Source organism: Lepidochelys olivacea, assembly GCF_965140295.1.
Source record: "Lepidochelys olivacea isolate rLepOli2 genome assembly, chromosome: 18".
In the NCBI taxonomy this organism is placed as follows: Eukaryota; Metazoa; Chordata; order Testudines; family Cheloniidae; genus Lepidochelys; species Lepidochelys olivacea.
The window spans coordinates 29,318,514-29,340,462 of record NC_140428.1 but is presented as its reverse complement, the minus strand read 5'-3'; the positions used below and the strand labels follow the sequence as shown (position 1 = coordinate 29,340,462).

At 46.0% G+C, this 21,949-nt stretch overlaps 1 protein-coding gene across 1 annotated transcript in view; it reads left to right on the top strand.

Annotated features, from left to right (window-relative positions):
• Window positions 1-21,743, top strand: part of DNAJC11 (DnaJ heat shock protein family (Hsp40) member C11) — a 74,848-nt gene extending 53,105 nt beyond the window's left edge. The window contains exons 7-16 of the mRNA XM_084652121.1: window positions 3,681-3,754; window positions 5,954-6,143; window positions 7,487-7,572; window positions 13,775-13,891; window positions 15,251-15,406; window positions 15,697-15,766; window positions 16,807-16,864; window positions 18,407-18,549; window positions 19,353-19,482; window positions 20,180-21,743. Coding sequence (XP_084508247.1) covers window positions 3,681-3,754; window positions 5,954-6,143; window positions 7,487-7,572; window positions 13,775-13,891; window positions 15,251-15,406; window positions 15,697-15,766; window positions 16,807-16,864; window positions 18,407-18,549; window positions 19,353-19,482; window positions 20,180-20,205 — 1,050 coding nt within the window. The 3' untranslated portion in view covers window positions 20,206-21,743. The remainder of the gene's footprint in view (window positions 1-3,680; window positions 3,755-5,953; window positions 6,144-7,486; window positions 7,573-13,774; window positions 13,892-15,250; window positions 15,407-15,696; window positions 15,767-16,806; window positions 16,865-18,406; window positions 18,550-19,352; window positions 19,483-20,179) is intronic.
• The last annotated feature ends 206 nt before the right edge of the window (window positions 21,744-21,949 follow it).

Below are 21,949 nucleotides of genomic sequence, written 5' to 3'. Positions count from 1 at the left end.
TCTATAAACAATGCAGTGGAACAAAATGCAAATACAAAGAAATAAGCATTGAAGCCAAGGACTTGCATCTTCAGAGGGCAGCAGCCGGTTCTTGGATGGCATCACCTATTTCAGGGAATCCTCCTGCTTCTAGCCCCTCTTCACAAGTTTGGGAATGAGGTCCTTTGGCTGACCACAGAGGTAAAAACAAAGTTGGAATGAAAGCTAGTGACAATAGATAACCCCTTTAAAGAAGGAGCTAGTAGCTGGGGGTTCTGCAATGGAGTGTAACCTCTTGTAGTGAACTCTTCCCTGTACTAGCACTGAGGATGTTGGTGTGTGAGTGGAACTCAGCGGTAGGTCTCCCTTCTCTGAGATGGTGCCTCCATCAGGTTGCTCCCAAACCATCTTCGCTTTCAAAGAGGCTCTTGAGCCGCTTCTGTGTACATTGCAGGGCCTGTGTTCCTGCTTTGAGATCTGGCTTGGAAAGTATGGTTTGATGGTTTTTAACACCGTTTGTTTTCCTCCCTTTTTCTTGTCCCTGCAGCTCCTCTTCTAGCTGGTGGTGGCAATGTTGGCACTGGTTCTTAGTTCCACTCGCTTAGGCGATGTCTACATAGCTCCTGGCAGCAAGTCTCCCAGCCTGGGGTGATTGGCTTGGCTTGCAGGGCTTGCACTAGGGTTCAAAAAATAGCTATGTAGAGAGTGCTTTGAAGCTGTGGCTTAGGCTCTGAGAGGGTGGGCTTCAAAGCACTGTCTACACAACTATTTTTTGAGCCCTAGTGCAAGCCCAAGCCTGTCACCCCAGGCTGGGAGGCCTGTCATTCTTATCCAGGGAGTGCCACCTGGCAGAAAACCTAGATTCAAGTAAGCTGGGGGAGTGAATAGCTGTTTCTAAACTGTCACCAGCAGAACACCATTCGTTTAGAGATGCAGCCAGCTTCTTCTCTTGAGTGCCCAGCCAGCCTTCACGAGTCGCTATAGGAAGCACTGTGTTCTCAGGATGTTGAACTGCAAAGTGAGACCTAGATTCATAAGCAGTGTCATGGAGTTTCCTAAAGACTCTCTTAGGAACAAAAGCAAATGTGTCCTGGAATTGGAGTTCCTCAAAACTAAAATGCTAATTCCAAATGCAGGTTTGTGTGGTGGAAGTTAATGGACTGGCAGGTTGGGAGTCTGTGAGGATTTCTGTAACACAAGGCACTGCATGTATGTGCCCAAATGCAAGCTCTACTGTGTTCACAGTATGGAGTAATGTATTAAGCATGGAACTGGGAGACAGGACTTCTGAGCTGCTATCATGGCTCTGCGACTTACTTGCTGTGCAGCCACGGGCAATTCACTTTCCCCCCTTGGTGTATGAGTCCCTGCTTGCACTACTGGAACAATGCCTGCCTAGCTACCTCCTGGTGTGTGTCAGGATTGATTTAGTTTGTACAGCTCTCAGATTGTGAAGCACTAGCTATGAATAATAATGTACACTTACTTCTCCTCCATTTGGGCGCAGGGAGAAGGAAAGCTGGAGGGGCAAAGCTATACCAAGCTCAATGTAACGCTGGCTTGACCAGTTTGGGTGAATCCGTGCATATATATTGTTGTGAGTTTCAATGGCCATTAATTTGGAATGCCACCCATGGCCTCTGGAAGATGCGCAGTGTACATTCGAAGTCACAAACCCTAGGATTGGGTTGGCTGGCTTCAGATGGCTTAAAGTCTACGTTTGTTTATTTAAGATGAAGTGTACGTCAGGACACTGGACCATTACCTTTAATGACACAAAAAGTTCCCAGTTTCTTAGTACCTTTCAGTGCAAATTGTGCCCATGTGATCTAGCTTGTAGCAATAACATTTAATGACCCAAAGTGGTTCAAAAGGAAAGACCTAAGAAATATTTAATCCAGGCTACAAGATCACTGTCCTGTCTCTGAAATACCAGCTTCCTCTAGAATCCAAGGATCCATATGTTGTTTTTCAGCATTTTGTCATATACTAATCCTATAATGCAGCATTAGAGACAATGGTGTTGTGACTGGGGTCCCAATGGGGACCAGCTATGATTCCTCAATTAGGGTGAACTGCAAAGAACGGGGCAGACAATCCCCATAAAGCTGGTGGATATTCCAATACTTAGATTTACCAAGCTAGCATAAAACAGCTTCTTTATTACCTTACTGGTTACTCAGAAGTCTAAACAACACAGTTCCCTTAAAGACAGGTTTCAGAGTAGCAGCCGTGTTAGTCTGTATTCACAAAAAGAAAAGGAGTACTTGTGGCACCTTAGAGACTAACAAATTTATTTGAGCATAAGCTCCTGAATGCATCCGATGAAGTGAGCTGTAGCTCACAAAAGCTTATGCTCAAATAAATTTGTTAGTTCCCTTAAAGTGATCCAGCCTCAAGTTTCCATCCAGATACCTAAATCAAATATTCCTGAATATCTTATTTCATCATATAAAAGAAAAGGTTCAAACAAGACAGAGAGTATGGTTAAAAGATCAATACGTACAGACGTGAGTTCAGTTCATTGAGGTTTAGATTCATAGCAGAGATGGTGAGCTTTGTTGTTGCTAAGAGTTCCTTTAGAATTCAGTTCAGAGGTTATAGTCCAGTGTTCAAATATCATATTCAGGGTGTACCAGCATAACTGGGACCTCAATCTTGCGACTCAAACTTCCCCTGATGAAGCTTAAGCAGTTCTGAGACAACAGAATCAGGATCCAATGATCTTTTATACAATTTCATGTCCTCTTTGACAAGTTGGGAGTTCCTCCGGGAACAAAAGGTAATTAGGATGACTTTTGAAGGAGGTCCATCGCTGGTACTTAGCTAAAGAATTAACATAAGGCAATTTGCTTGTTCTTCCACCATTCACAGTACATTTCAAAGAAAGATGAATACTGAGATATCCCAAGTTTACAATTAATTTAAATGCTAGGATGTTCTTTTGATCTCTGAACTATACATACAGCATAGACAGGGACTGTTGATTACATTGTCGACCCTATTCACACATATGTAAATACACAAACATTATCCCTCCACGTGTCTTTTGAGGGTTATTTATTTTGCAGGATGTTTAACCCTTCTGGTCATGCGTCACAGGTGCTAAGAACTGTAAGGAGGTGTCTCTCTGAGAACCTCCAGATCAGACAGTGGCATGGGGGTAGGAATAGGATGTGGAGTCTTCCAGCTCTCTATCACCCATTCCAATCTGACCTGGGTTGTAGTGATCACCATCTACCTGCTGTTCAGTGGACTCAATGAGTTGGAGGTCTCAGTTACAGGAATATGAAAATTCCTTCCTTGCATATTTTCAAGATATGAAAATATCTTGAACCTGTAAACATCAAAATTTAAAAACGGAAGGAGGCCTCTCAAGGCCAAACGATTGCTTGTTCTCGTGTTGTTTCTGTAGTGATTGGAGCAGGCAGTGTTCTGATTATAATACTCTGACTGTATAATTGGCAGGGTTTTTTTGCTATCGTCATTGAGAGTATACAAATTGAGACCTTTTGTGTTCCTGAGCATAACACTAATAGAAAAGACAGATTGCTAAAGTGAACAGACATGAATGATTTGTGCTATGTTGAGGTATTTAATGTGCCTATAGCGTAAGGCAATGTTAAATAGAATAGACAGTACTGTGCAACTACTGGGAAAGATGTTCCCTTCTAACTGTTTTGTCTCTTATATTTAAACAGTTAGAGTTTGGAGCTGGAGACCTTCAGGGACCTCTGTTTGGTCTGAAGATATTTCGTAATCTTACACCAAGATGGTAAATATAAGAAACAGCTACTACTCTATAGCCCTGTTCATGAATGTTCCAGACTGAAATGCCCTTTCATATTCACTTTGGATTTGTTTATTACATAGAACATGGCAGTCCAATTTAAACCTTACAGAGGACTTTCATATGAGAGAAAATGCTTAGATTTTATTTTATTTTGTTGTTGGTACCATGCATTTTAACTGTACTCTGCAGGTTTTAGCAAGGATTGCGTCCTTTCCCATCTTTGGTCTATATTTGCTCTTGTAAGGAGGTCACACTGCCGGTTTTATGTCCTCACAGTCAATTCTATGACAGTTTGTGATCTCCTAAACACAAGAGTCTGACTTTGGTCCAGAGTCAAGCGTTTGAAGAAACCAGACTGGGAGGAAACTCCTAGACAGTGTTATCTTTAGTCATAGCGGGGAAAACCCCCCCCCCCCCCCCCACACACACACGAACCAGAGGGAGCAGCTGGTTGCTCTATGTCAAAACTTCTTTTTCTCCACTTCACCATCCAAGCTCTTAATTTCCTTGAGTGCAGTATTTCTGTTACAGTTAATTTCATGGCAAAAAACAGGAGTTGATCCCGGTTTTAATGGAGGGAGCGAACGGATGCTTTTTCACAACTTTTATTATTCTTTTATGACAGTGGTTATTGCTTTAGGGATTGAGTACTGTGGAGATGGTTGCTGTTCAGTTCTTCTATTTCATCCGGCGTGTGAAGCTTTGCGTACCCAGCTTCAGCTTTATTGAGATGTTGTAACCAGAAGGAGGCACATTTTTCACTTTTTGAAACAACTTTCAAAGGCAACTTCTTCATTTCTTCTTTTGAGTGATCAGCAGGATTGTGTAGCTCAGTAGAAAACAGCCACTTCTCAGGCAGGATTTGTAAGGGAGCAGTCAGTTCTGAGAGCATAATTTTAAAAGTTTGAATTAAATTCCTCGTTTCCTTTTGTTTAAAGAGAACAACCCAGAAATAAATGAGAGCATGACAAAGCATGTGTCTGTGACTGTCTCACATCTGATCCACTGTGTTCAGTGTTGTCACCAGTAGGAGTGTTTGGAGGCAGCAGTTTGCTTATTTTCAAAGTGAACCCAAAGCCTGTGACTCAGTTCCCCTTTTCCACCTGGGAGAAGGGGTAGTAGCTCAATTTGGGATACTTGAGAGAACTAGGGAAGGGTGGTTTGTTTTTTTTCCGTTTGGAGGGTAAAGGAAGCAGGCTGGTATTGGCATGTACAAGTGACACAGGCTCCCAAGAAGGGAACAAGGCTAGTGTAACTAAGCCTCCTCTTAATTATCTGAAAGGGGAGGAAGGGGGAAAGTAGAACTGCTAGACACCTTGGTTTTTCAGAGGATGAACTTGAAGGTCAGATAGGTTAGGAAATAGAGGCTGCTTTGTGGGATATCATTAAGCTGTAAATTACAGGAATGGCTTTCTATGAAGTGGGGAGAAGAGGGAGCGAAGCTCAGGAGATCTCTTTGTCACAAGCCTTATGATGCTGTGCAGAAATAATGCTCAGTGACATTCTCCAGACTCCTGGCCTCTGCATCCAGGGCTCTTCTGGGACTCACATGTGCAGGAGAGGTTCTGACATTAAGAAAGGAGATTAGAGAAGTAATGCACGGTTTGCCCTTTGCCAGGTGGTGATTTGCAAATGACCAGAACCATCCTTTTGTGCAGAAAAGTACAAGCTAGATGCTGACTGCATTTTTGCATTAGAGCCTCTTTCTCATTGGTGACAGTGCTGTCTCCTTCCCTTTGAGCCCTTCTGGTTTTCAGACATCCCATTCTCAGAGCCCAGATTGTGACGTGGGCCCCTCGAGACCGTACTGCTGCTGCCTCTCATCCTGGTGGTGGGGAGCTGCTGGGCAGCAATAGGAGGCCTCCATAGCAGGTGGTGGTGCTGTTTCCACAGAACTGAGTCCATACTTGTTGCGCAGTAAGCATGAGGCAAGCCTCCTTGCCAGTGTTTGCACTCCTGTTGGGCTGGCCCTAATGTTATCACATGATTGACTGAATTGGGGGCTTACAGTGCTGCCAGTGTCTAATGTATGAACTGATTGCAGCTGATATTGGAGCTGAAGGATAGCGAGTGTCTCTTGAGAGTCCTGCATGCCAAAGCTCCTGGGTGACAGGAGAGTCTCTGTTCTTTTTAGAGAGTCTCTGTTCTTACTGCTGCTGATGCTCTCCTTATTTCTTGCAGCTTCATCACCACAAACTGTGCTCTTCAGTTTTCGTCCCGTGGAATCCGACCAGGCCTCACGACTGTCCTGGCACGGAACCTAGATAAGAACACAATGGGCTATTTACAGTGGCGATGGGGCATCCAGTCAGCCATGAATACGAGTATTGTCCGGGATACCAAAACCAGTCATTTCACAGTGGCCTTGCAGGTAAGACTTGGAGGGTTGTTCGTAATGGAGAGCAAGCTCCTTCTTGATATTTGAGCTGCCTCTTATAGTGCCCATTGGAAGGTAGCTTGCCCCTTTTCCATTATAACCTCTGTCAATAATTTATGTAATTAGCACCTGTCTGAATTTAGTTAGTGTGATGGGTTTGTGGATTAGCCCTTCACTTTGCAGCCCCCTGCCCAGAACAGATGGCTAGTATTGTGGTAGTGAGCTGGAGGACACAGCTCATAATGTTCATGTGCTGGAGATATGGAGAGCAATGTGTCAGGCTTCAGTTCCTTGGGCTGGGAGACTGTTTCATTTCTTGGAGCATAGTTTGTGCTACTTTACTCAGTCCCTTCAGCTGGCTTATGGACATAGCAGTGTTGCCACTGATTTCCATGAAGTTAGTGTTCCTTCCTCCTCCTGGGGGGGCGAGAGAGAAGCAGGAGCAAAAGAGCTTAAAGGGAAGTTCTCAGGTTGGTGCACCCTAAAATTTGTGTCTCTGCTCAAAACAATTTTTCCAACTCCCTTTTTGCAGAATGCATTGAAAAGCAGCTGTTTGCTCTGAATTCCAGCAGCAGATTCTGCCGCTGCACTCTTACTCCTGAATGACACGTTGACAGTCTATGTGATTTCTGCTCAGCAGAACACGTAACCTTCCCCTCAGCATTCCAATGTTTCCAGGAGACACTTGAGAACAGCCTTGATTCTGCCTCTTCTGTGGAAAGCGACACTAATCTTCCTGCCATATGGAGATACTTGCCATTCCTGAATGTACCCGCAAAGTGCTCTGAGCACTGCAATGAGTGCATCCACCCACCCTGTCTGCATGCGTGCGCTTTCCCAGAGTGTTGGCATGAACACTCAACCTGCTGCTCTGATGTGATCACACTAATATAAAGACTTACGGGTCTGGGTGGGGAGCAGGGTGTTTCATAATGGCCCCATTTGTCTGGGATCATATGGCAGGTATCAGTTTTGCTAACTAGTGGTGCCTGGAAATTTCCCAGGAACAGCAATGAAATGAGATCTTAAACCAGCTGACAGTGTCCCTTCAAGGCAGCACTTCTCCAACTGTTGTTCTGCAGATCACTTTGTAAGAGTCCCTCTCTTGTTCCAAAGCCCCGCTCAGCTTCGTTCTCAGTCCCAAGTAAAGGCTTCACAGGGCACAGTCTAAAATTCAGTGAGTGACACTGTGAGCACAGGTGGAGGGTTGTGACATGCAGGTGGTAGCTATTGGGGTGATGTCTACCCTGCAGAAGGGACTGGAAAGGACATCAGTGGAGTACTCAGCTGTGGCTGATACAGCTTGTCCATGAACTTATGCCTCTCTGGTGTTTCAGCTCGGAATCCCCCACTCCTTCATGATGATCAGTTACCAGCATAAGTTTCAGGATGAGGATCAAACCCGAGTTAAAGGTTCCCTCAAGTGAGTATAAGTGGGAATGTTCCTGTGGGGCTTGCATCAGAGCATCTGGCAAGGAAACCCAGTTACTGCTGCTGTACCTCTGTGTAGTTTGTGCTCTGATGCCTGTGTATTTCTTGGTGGAAGAGCTGCTTCCCTTGATTTTTAATTCTCTCTGTTAATGTGACTAAATGAAGGGTCACAGTCTTGGGGCTAAGATGAGTCTTTGTCCTCTTCAGCTGGGGAGATTGTACCTGTATTATTTTGATATCTGTGTATCATCACCAACAAAGCCTTGCCAGTTTGTTACTGTACTAACTGAAAAGGGCCTCCTCCATTTAGGTCCTGTATTTACATAGTTAATCACTCACTAACGAACAGCCCCTAAACACGTCTTTTTCTTGTTCCATATTGTTTCCTGTTTTAATTTGCTGCTATTTCTTCAACGAGTCTGCCTGTGGCAGCTCCACTTCAGGATGGGCATGCTCCTGTGTGCTCCTCGTGGGAGACTGTCACCAGCAGAGTTTGCGCCTGCACCCTAGGTATCCTGGTGCTCCAATGTAAGGGCATAGTGTGGGGGTATGGCCCTGCTGGCACTTCAGTTCTCTCTCAACTACCTGCAGCTTGAGACAGAGCATTGCTGTGTTGGCTATAGTTGGCAACATGGCATGCTGCATGTCTTTTACTTTTTCTTCTTAGTGATTTTCTTTATATATTTTCCCGTTGTTTAGCACACTTTAGCATCCCCCTGTTTCATTTGCCCGATCTGCGTATTTCTTTTCTTCTTGGGCCACAATCCATGGCCTCGAGTAATGGGTTATGTTCAAGACCCCTGGCTTCAAACCCTGCCAGACCTGCCATAGGTCTCTTCCCTGCAGTGACAGACATTCAGGTGCGTCAACTGCCTGGGAAAAACTCACATCCCATCGAAATGTAAGATCTACTCAGGATTTAAAAGCAAGTCTAAAATACTGAAGGAGAACAGACTAAAACTCGTGTTGATGGAGTGTTTTCCGAGACCTGGAAGGTCTGAGTCACGCCCAATACGTCAGATTTGGTTGCGCAGAGAGCTCTGGCCACCATCACTGCTGTGGCAGGAAGCAAAGACTCTGGGGCCCCTTTAGAACCATTCTGACCCTAAAAAAGGAGATATCCCATTCTGGAGAATGGTTTAAGAGAAGAGAAAAGTCACCTCTGGGTCCAGGCCTCAGGAGACCTCACATCCCAACACAGGTACTGCCGAGGCTCTTTCTCGACACTCAAACCCCTTCTCCCCGCCCCCAACCAAGATCCTGGCACTGGCTAAAAAGACAACACTGCGTACTGAGAAACTGTGAGGTAAACAACCTCAAGTGGCATCGGCATTGGCACTGGACTCGGTGCCTTTGAAACACAAGGACTCTAAGGACAAGCTGAAATCATGGTTGGTACCTGCCAGCCAGCCAGCCAGCCAAGAAGGGTGCATGGATTGCTCTTACCACCTGACTTGTGGGGGCCCCTGTCCAGAGTCCCTGGTACCATACTGGCTTCTGTTCCATGAGGACTGGGAGGCATCTGAGTCACCATTGCTGAGGGGTCCCCAGAGAGACGCTCTGCCAGTGCTGACTTACCTCCCGGAATCTACTTAACCTCTGGTCCTGCCATTGACATTGGTGACTCGTCCTCCAGTACCATCATGGTCACCAGCCACACACAAACTCTGAGGCTACTGAGAAGGATTTCCAGCCAGTACTGAGACATCCTCTGGTATCATCTAACCAGCCAAACAAGTCTTGGTCTCCAGTACTGATGCCATTATTGGGCCTCTCTGGCCTCCAGCACTGGCACCGGTGGATACGGCGATGACACCTCATCTGATTCCAAGGTGTCCATACAAGGCTCCTCTACTTTCCTGTTCCAGACTCCCTCCCTTGAGGTGCACCCCGAGGAATAAGTTCCAACCAGAGAGATACCTGGCAACCCTGGGATTCTGCCCCCTCCCTTACACTGCACCACAGTGGGGTTATTGGAATCTGTGGGCCCCTGATGGTGACCAGGTATACTGGGTCCCATATTGTAAGAGGGCATGTGAGGATCAACAACCGCCACCCTGGTTCTTGCTCCACAGGAGGATCTCTCAGAGGACCAAGAGCCAGAAGAGAAAGAAGAGAGATTACCTTCCCACAAATTTTCCTTCTCACCAGATGACACTACTGTGCCTCCTTGCCATTTTATGCTGAATATTTATGATTTCAAGGCCTTTCAAGATCTTCTGAAATGGATACCTTCCAAGAGACTTTACAAATTCCACTGGAGGAGATGAAGGATCCCCAGAATTCCCTGTTGGACATCCTCCATTTGTCTGCTTAGGGCAAAATCACCTTGCCCATCAATTTAATTGATGCATAGATTCAAAGGCCAGAAGGGAGGGACCACTGTGATCATTTAGTCTGACCTGTATAATGCAGACCATAGAACTTCCCCCAAATTATTTGTAAAGCAGATTTTTTAGAAAAACATCCAATTTTGATTTTAAAATGGTCAGTGATGGAGAATCCACCACGACCCTTGGTAAATTGTTCCAATGGTTAAATTGCTTTCGCTGTCAAAAATGTACACCTTATTTAAGTCTGAATTTGCCTAGCTTCAGCTTCCAGCCATTGGATTGTGTTAGACATTTCTCTGTTAGACTGAAGAGTCCATTATTAAATATTTGTTCCCTATGTAGATGCTTATAGACTGTAATTAAGTCACCATTTAACTTTTTCTTTGTTGGACTCAAAGAACTCAGTCTAGATAGTTTATCGCTACACTGCATGTTTCTTATCCTTAATCACTCTTGTGGCTCTTCTCTGAACCTGCTCCAATTTAACATCCAATTTAACACATGGAATTGTGGGCCCCAGAACTGGACACAGTTTTCCAGTAGTTGCATCAGTGCCAAAAGCAAAGTAAAATAATCTCTCTCTTCCTACACAAGATTCCTGTTTCTATATCCCAGGATCAAATTAGCTCTTTTGGCCACTGCAACACATTGGGACCTCATGTCCAGCTAATTGTCCACCACGACTCCTTCAGTCTGTAAATAGGGCCTACATTCTTTGTTCCTAAATGTACATATTTATATTTAGATGTATTAAAACACATTGTTTGCTTGCACCTAGTTTACCAAGCGATCCAGATTGCTCTGAGTCAGTGACCTGTCCTCTTCACTATTTACCACTCCCCCAATTTTTGTGCCATCTGCAAACTTTATCAGTGATGGTTTTATATTTTCTTTCAGGTCATTGATAAAAATGTTAAATAGCACAGGACAAGAACCAATCCCTGCGGGATCCCACTGGAAACACACTAACTTGATGATGATTCCCCATTTACAGTTATATTTTGAGACCTATAAGTTAGCCAGTTTTTAATCCATTTAATGTGTGCCATGTTAATTTTATATTATACTAGCTTTTTGATCAACATGTGAGATACCAAATCAATGTCTGTTTGCTGGACGCAGCCTTTATGGCTCAGCAAATTCCAGCTACCATGCTACCTAAGTGTAAACAGACTGACAAAAATATTATATACCACCCAGAGGCTTGGAGTATATTTTTTTTCTTCCACCCTACACCCAGCTCCCTTGTTGTCAAGGCTGTTAATGAATGCATTTGTCAGGTGGGTATTCAGTGACTCCCCAGCTAAGTCACACACAGTCTGTGTGTGAAACCAACAAATCCCTTCTGGGGTACACAGTCCAAAAATGGCCTCAATTTCCTGCAGCCCTCCCTGGGCTCAGCCTTTAATAGTCCAACAGGGCCCATCGTCGTACCCTCTCCGTTGGCGTCAACCTGCAGCCCTCCCAAGTCTTAGGCCCCTAATTAGTCCAACTGCAGCCTATCGCAGTACCCCCTCTGTTGGTGCATCTTCCTGTAGCCCTCCTGGACTCAGTCTTTAACCAGCCCAAGAGGGCCCATCACAGTACCCTTGCATGGTCTGGCTAGGTTGCAAAATTCCTTATCTGGAATTGAGCAGCACCCCAAGGGCTTCTTCCCTGGGGAATCTTTGCCTCTATTTGAGTCCTCAGTGACCCCCAGCCTTCCTGCTAAGCCACCCCTCTTGGACTCAGTTCTCTGACCACAGCTCCCCGCTGAGTCAGTCCCAGTGTGGCCCCCTTCCCTGGGGTGCCAGAGTTCTAATTCCTTTCCTTAGGGCATAGCCACTTCCTCCAGTGGCTGGGGGGGTGCAGTCCCACCTACTGCTCCTTGTCCCGACCCAAGGACCCTTTAAGTATAGCAGCCTTGTGCTGCGTCCCTTTACTAATTACTAAAGTTAAGATTTTGTCACAGTTATTTTTAGTAAAAGTCAGGGATAGGTCACGGGCAATAGATAAAAATTCACAGAAGCCTGTGACCTCTGACCCTGACTTTTACTAAAAATAACTGTGACAAAATGGGGCTGATAGGGAATGAGAGTCGGAGTCCTGCTGCGGGAGGGGAGAGGAGGGGTCCAGCTCCCATGGCACCTGGGAGCTCCAGGACTGGCGGCCTGTAGTGGTGAGGGTGGCAGTTTGGTGGAAAGATCCAAAAGAGGTATGTGTGGGAGTTCCATTGTCACAGCCTTCTCCCACAAGGATCATCACCACAGTGCTTCCCTGTTGGGCTGGGGTGCACACTTCCAGGACTTCACAGCTCAGGACAAATGGACCAGCTGAGGAAATCCTTGTTACACTTGCCAGCCCTTCCTTACCCACATCTGGGGGAACCCAGTCATAATAATGCTGGCCAACAGAGCAGCTATGCATTCTATCATTTGGTAAGGAGGAGAAAGATCCTTTTGTTCGGAGTCAGAAAAACTGTGCAACTGGTGCATATCACACCACATAAAGATCTCAGTGGAAAACTTACTATAAGGAAAACCTACCTACAGAAGTGGAAATGTTTCCACTGATCTATACCTCCTCTTGAGTCTCATGTGATGCACATTCTCAATTATCTGCCAAATTTAAAAATCATGGAATTATTGCTGAGCTCGGTTAAGGTTCACCTTGCTGCCATCACAGCTTTTCACCCCCCTATTGAGTTTTCAGTTCTTCAGACACCTGATTGTGATGATGTTTATTAAGTGCCTGTTCAACATTTTTCCTCCTGTCAAAAAACCCACTCCACCATGGGATCTCAGTTTAGTCTTCAATGTGCAGAAGAAATCTCAGTTTGAACCTATGGGGAGCTGATCCCTCCTTCCTTTGTCCCTCAGCCAGGAAGGGTGTTGGGGAGATAGGAGCCCTGATGGTTGACCCACTGTATACGGTGTTCTGTCGTAACAAGGTGACACTACATCCACACCCTCGCTTTCTATCTAAAGTTTCTTCCCCCACTGGTGTTTCACCCCAAGCCTCACTCTTCAAGAGAAGAAATGAGCCACCATACATTGAATGTTAGAAGAGCTCACCTTTTACCGCGACAGAACTGACCCCCTTAGGGCTTCCCCAAGGCTTTTCAGCTCTGTCGTGGAATGAATAAAAGGACATCCATTCTCCACCCAAAGACTGTTGTAGGATGCTTCTTAAGCTGTTACGAAGCCTCGGTGGTTTGTCCCCCTCTTAAAAGGATAGTTTATTCCACTAGGGCTCAATCTCAGAGTGGCCCTACAGAAAAACATCCTGACTCAGATATCTGCAGGGCAGCCACCTGATCTTTGGTACATGTTTTTCCAGCACTATGCTCCTGTGCTTGCTTAAAGAGCTGATGTGGCTTTTGGTGACCCTGTTCTATGATCCATACTAAATCAGCCTCCTCAGCACGCTCCTCCCACACTCAGGATCTCCTGAAGTGAGACCCCTTAGGGACACTACTCAAAGAAGAGTGGGAGGTGACTGACTTGGTATGGTAACTGGAGTTCCTCAAGATGTGTCCCTCTGGGTGCTCCACTACCCCTGCCCCTTCCCATCTGCCTTGCAATCTTGCTAGACTTCCGTGGTTGAGAAGGAATTGGAGTGGAGGCAGTTCTTCCATCCCCTCTGTCCCCCCATACACCCTTGCACCGGAGCACAAGGATATCTAGGGCGCAGACATGGACCCGTGTACTCTGCTGACGAAAATCTCTGATCACGCACATCTTGAAGAACTCTAGTTACTGCACAAGGTTGGTAACCTCTCCTTTGTGATACATGGTGAACTACAATAAACAGAATTGGATATTAAAAGTGAAACTGGGGACACTGCTCTTGTCTTATTGTTTTCTGGTTTTGTCATTCTAGGGCAGGTTTCTTTGGGACCATAGTGGAATATGGAGCAGAGAGGAAGATTTCCAGACACAGTATTTTGGGAGCCACTGTCAGTGTTGGTGTTCCACAGGGAGTGTCTCTGAAAATCAAGTCAGTTCAAGATTATAACTGTGATGTTGGTGGCTATGACTGTAACACACATTCATGTGTCTGATGCATTCAATTGGGGCACCCAAGCTAAGGTATTTTAGGCATACTGGCAACAGGAACCCAAAGACTGTGATGCATGTACATGCCATAATATGGAGCAGGTTGCAGCTGCTCTCACTTTTAATAGAGGGATGTGGCCCTCTAAGCCTACTTCTGTTGGAGGCTGAGCATTTCATCTGGCATTAGTGTGTAAGTATGTTAAAAATATCTGAGGGTGCATTCTAAAAATCAAGCTTAGCAAATTACTGTAAGTGGATAGATACTGAGGTGTTTTTTAAAATATCTTCAATTGCATTCCAGTTACCACAACTTTACACACAGGCAAAAATTCAGACCAACCTAGATTGTTAGAGTTAAGAATATATCAGTTTTCCCTAGGAGTTAACATGTTGCAGCTTTCAAAGAGGTACTAACAGAACACTGTGTTGATAGACTCTCATGCAAATTTTGATTTTGCCAGCAGAGGGCGTGACAACACTGCAGAACCTATCCAAAAACACTTAAGATCACAATCATAGAATATCAGGGTTGGAAGGGACCTCAGGAGGTCATCTAGCCCCACTCCCTGCTCAAAGCAGGACCAATCCCCAACTAAATCATCCCAGCCAGAGCTTTGTCAAGCCTGACCTTAAAAACCTTAAAGGAAGGAGATTCCCCTGGTGATAAAACTTCAGATCATGACAAACTTGCTCAAATAAATTTGACCATAAGCATCTGATGAACATTAATATTCTCCTTCCTGCAAGGCATGTGCATGAATATGATCCTTCTTTTGAGAGCATTCCTCTGTTCCTATGTAACCTTGAACGTTGGTTATCTCATGATGTGTACAGGGACCAGTAACGTTCCTGGCCTTATTGGATAGGAATCCAGGAAGCGATGGTGGGGAACAGTGCAGCAGTAGATTCTTTCACAGTAAGCAACTGCTCCTGATTTCCCTCTGGAAGGGGTGATTGTGTCTTTCCCCAATGAGTCTTGGGACCACAAGAGATTCTCTCAAGATTTTTTTAAATAGACCCCAGAACATCATTGCAGCTCCAACCAAGTATCTCCAGAGGAGACACCTGCTCCTTAAAAGTAAGGGCTCTGCCAGGCTTCAGATTTCTCCATTGCTGCTGTTCTGACTGAGTCCATGAGCTCTTCACCTTTGGGTTCAGAGTTCAGACTATCCCACTGCCTCTGGTGGTTGCTGCTGCTGAGTTGGAGCCTACACTGTTGGCCGCCATTAAACATATTTTGTTGTGTGCTTTAGAACTCCAGACTTGCTTTGATAAGCTGCTTTGTTCTTCTTTGTTTTAGGTTGAACAGGGCGAGCCAGACCTACTTCTTTCCTGTCCACCTGACAGATCAGCTGCTACCCAGTGCTGTTTTCTATGCCACCGTGGGACCCCTAGTTATCTACTTTGCCATGCATAGGCTAATCATCAAACCCTACCTCAGGGCACAAAAGGAGAAGTGAGTCTGAGGTCATGTGTTCTAAATACGGAGCTGGGCTCTCCTACTCAGGTGCTTTTGGAAGCGGGGTGGCAGGTTTAGGGGCATTTCTCTGCAGTACAATTGCTATATTGGGAGTTAAAATGGGGAGCCTGAAGGATGATCGCTGTAAAGAATCTCCAACGCAGGCCTTGAAACCAGCCTGATTGAGGTCAGTAGGAGCATTAAGGCACTGACATGGGAAGTGCATCCTTGCACTGAATCGTATTTAATGCCTATAACTAATGTGGTGTTCAACTTCCTCATGTCAGAGAGTTGGAGAAACAAAGGGAAAGTACCGCCAGTGATGTCCAACAGAAGAAGCAGGAGGCGGAAGCTGCAGTAAGTCGTCCATTCCTCTGTCCCCAGTCTTGCCTGTTAGTTTCATCCTTGGTTATATTGTTCCATACAGCATATGCCACACATTTTGTTCTCCAGCTGTGTCCCCATTTTCATTTGCAGAACGCATACCGCCTGCAGTGTTGTCAATTCTTGAGATTTTGAGTGGTGTGATTTTTGCCAGGGCTGGAGCCAGTCTACTGATGATGTGAGGAGCTCCAGCCCTCTTGGAAATTTTAGCCCTGCCTGGGGGAAAAATCCCCTCCCTGATTGGCTGCATTCCACATTTGTCTGCCTCTTGGGGAAGAATAGCCAATCATGACCGCTGCAGCAGCAGGCAGAGCTTTTCCACCTCCCCTCAGGACCCAATGCCATTCTCACAGTAGAGAAGGGGGGCAGAAAGAGTCAAGAGTCTTATGGCAGCTCTGTGTGCCTGCCCTCCCGTCCCCCCGCCCCTCCCCCATGGTGAGCCACAGGATGTTATTTTTGCTCCTCCCTGTTCCCATCTCTTGCCAGGCAGTACCCAGTCAGAGGGGTGGGGGGGCGGCGGCAGCAGCACAGGAGGAAGAACCTCTCACCGCCCCCCAGCCCAGGAAGTAAGACTGAGTCTTGCCCTTCACCCCAGTGGCTGAGTGTGCTGCTTTCATTGGTGAGGGCAACAGAATACAGAGCCTCCCACAAGCCACAATTGTTGGCAATCTTTCATTTCTGTGGGACACTCTACCCATGGATTGGGTGATCTCCAGACATGGACTTGGAGCCTTCCTGTCGTCCCTAACATTCCCATGCCCTGTGGCCGCAATCCCAGGGCAGTTTGAGGCATTTCCCCCTTTCCTGTGTTTTTGTTCTCATCTTCATTTTCATATTTATGCTCAGGTGAGCTCTGAGACCATGCCCAGGCCCTGGTCTGCAGGTGTCTTCCTAATTCACTTGTCCCTTGTGAGCCTTCTGAGCTAAAGGAAACTGTTCCCACTTGGAGTTCATATCTCTTTTTAAATGGAATCTGACTGCTGAATTTTATTTTGTCCTTTGTGTTGTGGCAGGTTCGGTTAATGCAAGAGTCCGTCCGGAGGATAATTGAGGCAGAGGAAGCCAGGATGGGTAAAAAGTGCAGCATAACTTACTTGTTTTGAAGGGTTTGAGGAGAGGAATGGGGAGTGGGATCCCTATAGAGATTGAAGGGCTGGGGAGAGAAGTGGAAGGTAGGTATTAAAGGTGGGCAAACTTTTTAGCCCGAGGACATCATCTGGGTATGGAAATTGTATGGTGGGCCATGAATGCTCATGAAATTGAGGTTGGGGTGCAGGAGGGGGTGAGGACTCTGGCTGGGGGTGCGGGCTCAGGGGTGGGGCCATAAATGAGGTGTTCAGGGTGCAGGAGGGGGTTGGGGTGCAGGATCCAGCTGGAGATGTGGGCTATGGGGCTGGGATGAGGGATTTGGGATGTAGAAAAGTGCTCCAGGCTGGGCCCAAGCGGTTCAGAGGGCAGGAGGGGGCTCAAGGCTAGGGCAGAGGGTTTGGGCACGGGGTGGGGAGATGCGGGCTCTGGCTGGGGGTGCAGGCCCTGGGGTGGGGCTAGGGATGAGGGGTTTGGGATGCAGGAGGGTGCTCCGGGCTGGGATCGAGGGGTTCAGATCAGGGCTAGGGAAGGAGGTTGGGGCGCGGGAGGGCCTCAGGGGTGCAGGCTCCGGGCATTTACCTCAAGCAGCTCCCAGAAGCAGCGGCATGTCCCGCCTCTGGCTCCTATGCGGAGGTGTGGCCAGGCGGCTCTGTGTGCTGCCCTGTCTGCAGGCGCTGCCCCTGCAGCTCCCATTGGCCACATTTCCTGGCCAATGGGAGCTGTGGAGGTGGCAGTTGGGGCGGGAGCAGTGTGTGGAGTCCCCTGGCTGCCCCTAAACCTAGGAGCTGGAGGGGGGACATGCCACTGCTTCTGGGAGCTGCATGGAGGCACGGCACGCGTGCCTGGAGCAGCCCCTGACCCTGCTTCCCAGCAGGAGTTCAAGGGCCAAATCAAATCGACTGGCGGGCCAGATGTGGCCCGCAGGCCTAGTTTGCTCACCCGTGATCTAGAATCTTAATTCTTTAATGTCCTAGGGTTTACACTTGCAAAGATAATGTTCCAAAAGTGAAGTGAGGATAATTGATGTAGTGACATCTTCCTGAGTCTGCAGATAGCCTGAAATGATCTCTGAGAAGTGGGAGTTGCCACTTTTATGACCATTCTAGGTTAACGCCAGATCTTAATGACAACTGTTAAAGTGGCACTGTGGCTCTACCTTGGGATGGCCCTGGGTGGGGAAGTGTGGTTCGGGGGCTGTTGTTTGTGCCTCAGTCCCTGGGGGAGGTTCACCACTCATTTGATTTGGTGTTATAGGGGATCGGGTCAGTGTAGGAATTTTCCTTACGTCCTAGTTGAAACACTCCTTTCGTTCCCAGGTTGGACTTGGCCTAGCATTGTGCATGATTTTGAATTTTTTTGAGGCAAGCTCTGTATTTGCCCTTCCAACACTGTTTCTTGAAAACGGTTCCCTCAGGCAGTATGAGAAGAATGCTAGGAAAAGGGGTGGGCTGATCTCTTCATCAGCTTCTCTACAGGTACCTGGGGGAGCCTTTTGCCATATCTTTGTTCTTGTGTGGAATGCAGGTTTGATTGTAGTGAACGCCTGGTATGGGAAATTTGTCAATGACAATAGCAGGAAGAACGAGAAGGTGAAAGTCATAGATGTGACTGTGCCCCTGCAGTGCTTGGTGAAGGACTCTAAGCTTATCCTCACAGAGGCCTCCAAGGTATGCAATGACATGTGCTTAATTGCCTTGTGGGTGTTCACCTTTGCTGCTGGCCCTGCATATCTCAGTCCTGCACAACAGCATCCTCCCCTGGCAGAGTGCAGGCAAACAAACCAGAAGTAAACTCTAATCCAGAACAAGTGCATCCACAGAAGGAGCTGCTCTAAAGCACTCTTAAATGATAGGTGTTCATGTTGGTTATTTAAACTCTTAACAAAGCTGACTCTTTTCCTGAATGTCCATGGCTTGTATAGGGAACAGAAGGCCTCGCTCAATTATATTATCAGATATATAATAACTACTGTAGGTGAGTGGGAGAATCAGATGCATTTAGCTAATGTTGGATGTTAAAGGGACACTGTCATCTTGAAAATTACATGTCTGAAAAATTATTTACCTGCTATTGTTATAAATAATGCCTAAAACCACTAGCAGAAAAATTAGAGGGGGAATTATTTTTTTATTTACTTTGAATTTACTTTACCTTGGCTGCACTTCTTAGTCACTTCTGCTGACTTCCCTACACAGTCAGTTTCCCTTGTTGTTTGTGAGAGTCTCTCACTCAGCTGCAGGGGGAGAAAAATACTTAATAAAATAGGAAAATTAAATTATAAAACCAGCCTTTAGGCAGGTGTAATTGAGAGTGTCTTTTAACTTATGTTTTACATTAGTTAGTTGGTGTTGATGGTGTCCCTTGTGAAGGAGACCAGCTTCAACTCCTTTTAAAACTCCCTCTATTGTAACCTAAAAGCACGAGTGGAAGAGCTGTGAGAGTGCTCAGTGTGTTGTTTTTGTTGTTAAAGACTGGCCTGCCTGGGTTCTATGACCCTTGTGTGGGCGAAGAGAAGAGTTTGAAAGTGCTGTATCAGTTTCGGGGAGTTCTACATCAAGTGATGTCTGCTGACAGCGAGGCCCTTAGGATACCAAAGCAATGTAAGTAGCAAGGATTGCTTTCTCCTTCTTTCAGTCACCAAGCCCCAATTCCAGCAGAGAGGACAGGATCTCCTCAGGCCCCCCCACAATTCACTGGGGTGCACTCCACCCCAGTATCTGGCATCAGTGATGCCTTGCTGTTGCTGGTAGGGATGTCTCAATTGTGCAAGTGCTCTTCCAGGGACACTGGTACCATTAGCTCTGAGGAGTTAGCCTGTTCTGGATCAGAGGGGTAGCCATGTTAGTCTGGATCTGTAAAAGCAGCAAAGAGTCCTGTGGCACCGTATAGAACTAACAGACGTATCGGAGCATAAGCTTTCGTAGATGAATACCCACTTCGTCAGATATTCACCCACAAAAGGTTATGCTCCAATACATCTGTTAGTCTATAAGGTGCCACAGGACTCTTTGCCTGTTCTGGATGTCTCTCTAATGAATAGCTGCATTGTGATTTGGCTAAAGAGTACAAGTCCTTTCTAAACCAGTCTTGGCACCTCAGACTGTGTGCTATCCTTTTGAAAAATTATGGTTTCTGAGTCATCAATCTCTTTCTTTTGATAGTAGGTGAGAGTCTTGCATTCAGTGATTTCCTTTGCTGCTAATAATTCTGTTCTGCAAATGACACTATGGTAAATGTTGCTGAGAATTAGGACATCTCTATTAACAAACATGAACTGAGTCCCTTTGTTCTTAACAGCTCACAGGATTGATGCGGATGGCTAATGTGGTGAGAAAACAGGGTGTCATGTATGGTACCTGAATCAACAGAAGCTGCAAAACCTTCCCCCTGGATTCTACAAGTTTGAAACAGAAACGGAGATGTTTTTATTTTTATGATCCATATAGAAGGCAGTGTCATACCAATTATGTTAAGGGGTAACGAGAAAATCTGCTCTTACAGGTACCTCCAAGGCAATACTGCCCTGGATTGTGGCTTGGCAGCCAATAGGGAACATGGCTGAGAACATGCAGTGCTCTCTGTGTGCCCATCCCCTGCCTGGGAGGTGTGAGAGGGAGAGCCCTAGCTGTCATGTGTCCAAGCCCTTTTTGCTGTGAGTTAACTGCAGCTCATTTGTCCAGTCTCATTGTTTCCTTTCCCTGTCAGCAAGATGGGAAGTGGAGGAGGCTCTTGGCACTCACTTTCCCTCAAGCTTACAGAGTTGGGGTTAAGTTAACTGAAAACAAGTAGCTAATTTAACCCTTTCTGCTCCTAAGGGGAAAGTGAAGTTTGTGGCCACCTCCTAAGAATCCTCTCTGTCAATCTGGTTACTGGACAGAGGATGTGCTGTTCACCCCACTTCTGTATTTAAATGTACTTTTTGTTTAAGGACAAGTATGTTTGGAATGAAGTTCTCTGCTTTTCCTAATCACGTGAACCTTTTTCAGCATGCTTCGATCCAGCTGCTAGTAGCATTTGTTCCAAGCACTAGTACTACTCCAGATTAATTATAGATTATAACCACTGTCCATGTCAAATTAATTTTAATTAATTCCTCACCCAAGGACTGCATGTTGTTTTAAGCGTAGAGATGTGCCAAATAGGAGGAGGAACTGAAAACTTTGAAACAGAGACTGCCACCTGTCTGAGTGGCTAGATTCCCTCGAATAGCCTTAGGATACAATCCCTGCCTGTGATTTACCTGACCTCCAGCGAGGTGCACTCTTGCTCTGCCAACCTAGCTGAAAGCAGCAGGGCTGCTGGAAATAGCTCTATTACGTATCTGGCATCTTAGTACTTTTAGATATTTATATAAAAGGGAGAGTGGTGGCTATTACACAGGCACTGAAACGTAGTTCTACTCTTGGCCAGTCCTGGGTGGGCCTTCATCACTTATATGCAAGAGATTTAGAAAGAAGCATGTATTGACAGAGGCATTGTTGCTACTGCTAATTACTGGAGTAAATAACTTCCTGACATGCATCTTGGCCCCTTATTTCTGTAGTGTAACTGCTGTTCTGTTTACTTATGTCAGTCCTGTCTCCCCCTCACAAGCGTGAAATCACATCAGGGAATTTCATTTGCAATAGTCCTTGTCCAAGAGCAGGTTTATCACAGCTATTCCAGGAAAGCTGATGATTATCTCTCCCCTCCTTGCTCCTACAATCAAGTGCTGCTTGCCAGGTTTTTTATCAGAAAAATCTCACCTTTTTATGCGTGAACAGCGCCTGTTCTAGGAATGCATTTCATTCACTACCATCTCACAGTGTTCTTTGATCTGAAGCTAAGTGTCAGCTGTGCAATAAATTTTGTGTTCAATCAATTTTCAGTTGAAAACTGCCCGGTGTTTCCTTTGCTGCAGATGGATCTTCCACACTTTGATTACGTCACCTTGTTTAAAGCTGGTGGAAGAGAAAACACTGTATTGTCATAATAAATCCTCTTTGAAAGCTGTGGGTGGTGAGTTAGTTATATTTTTATAAATATAAGCTTGGCCTCTTGCAAATCCTTCCTCAAGACCCACTGTGA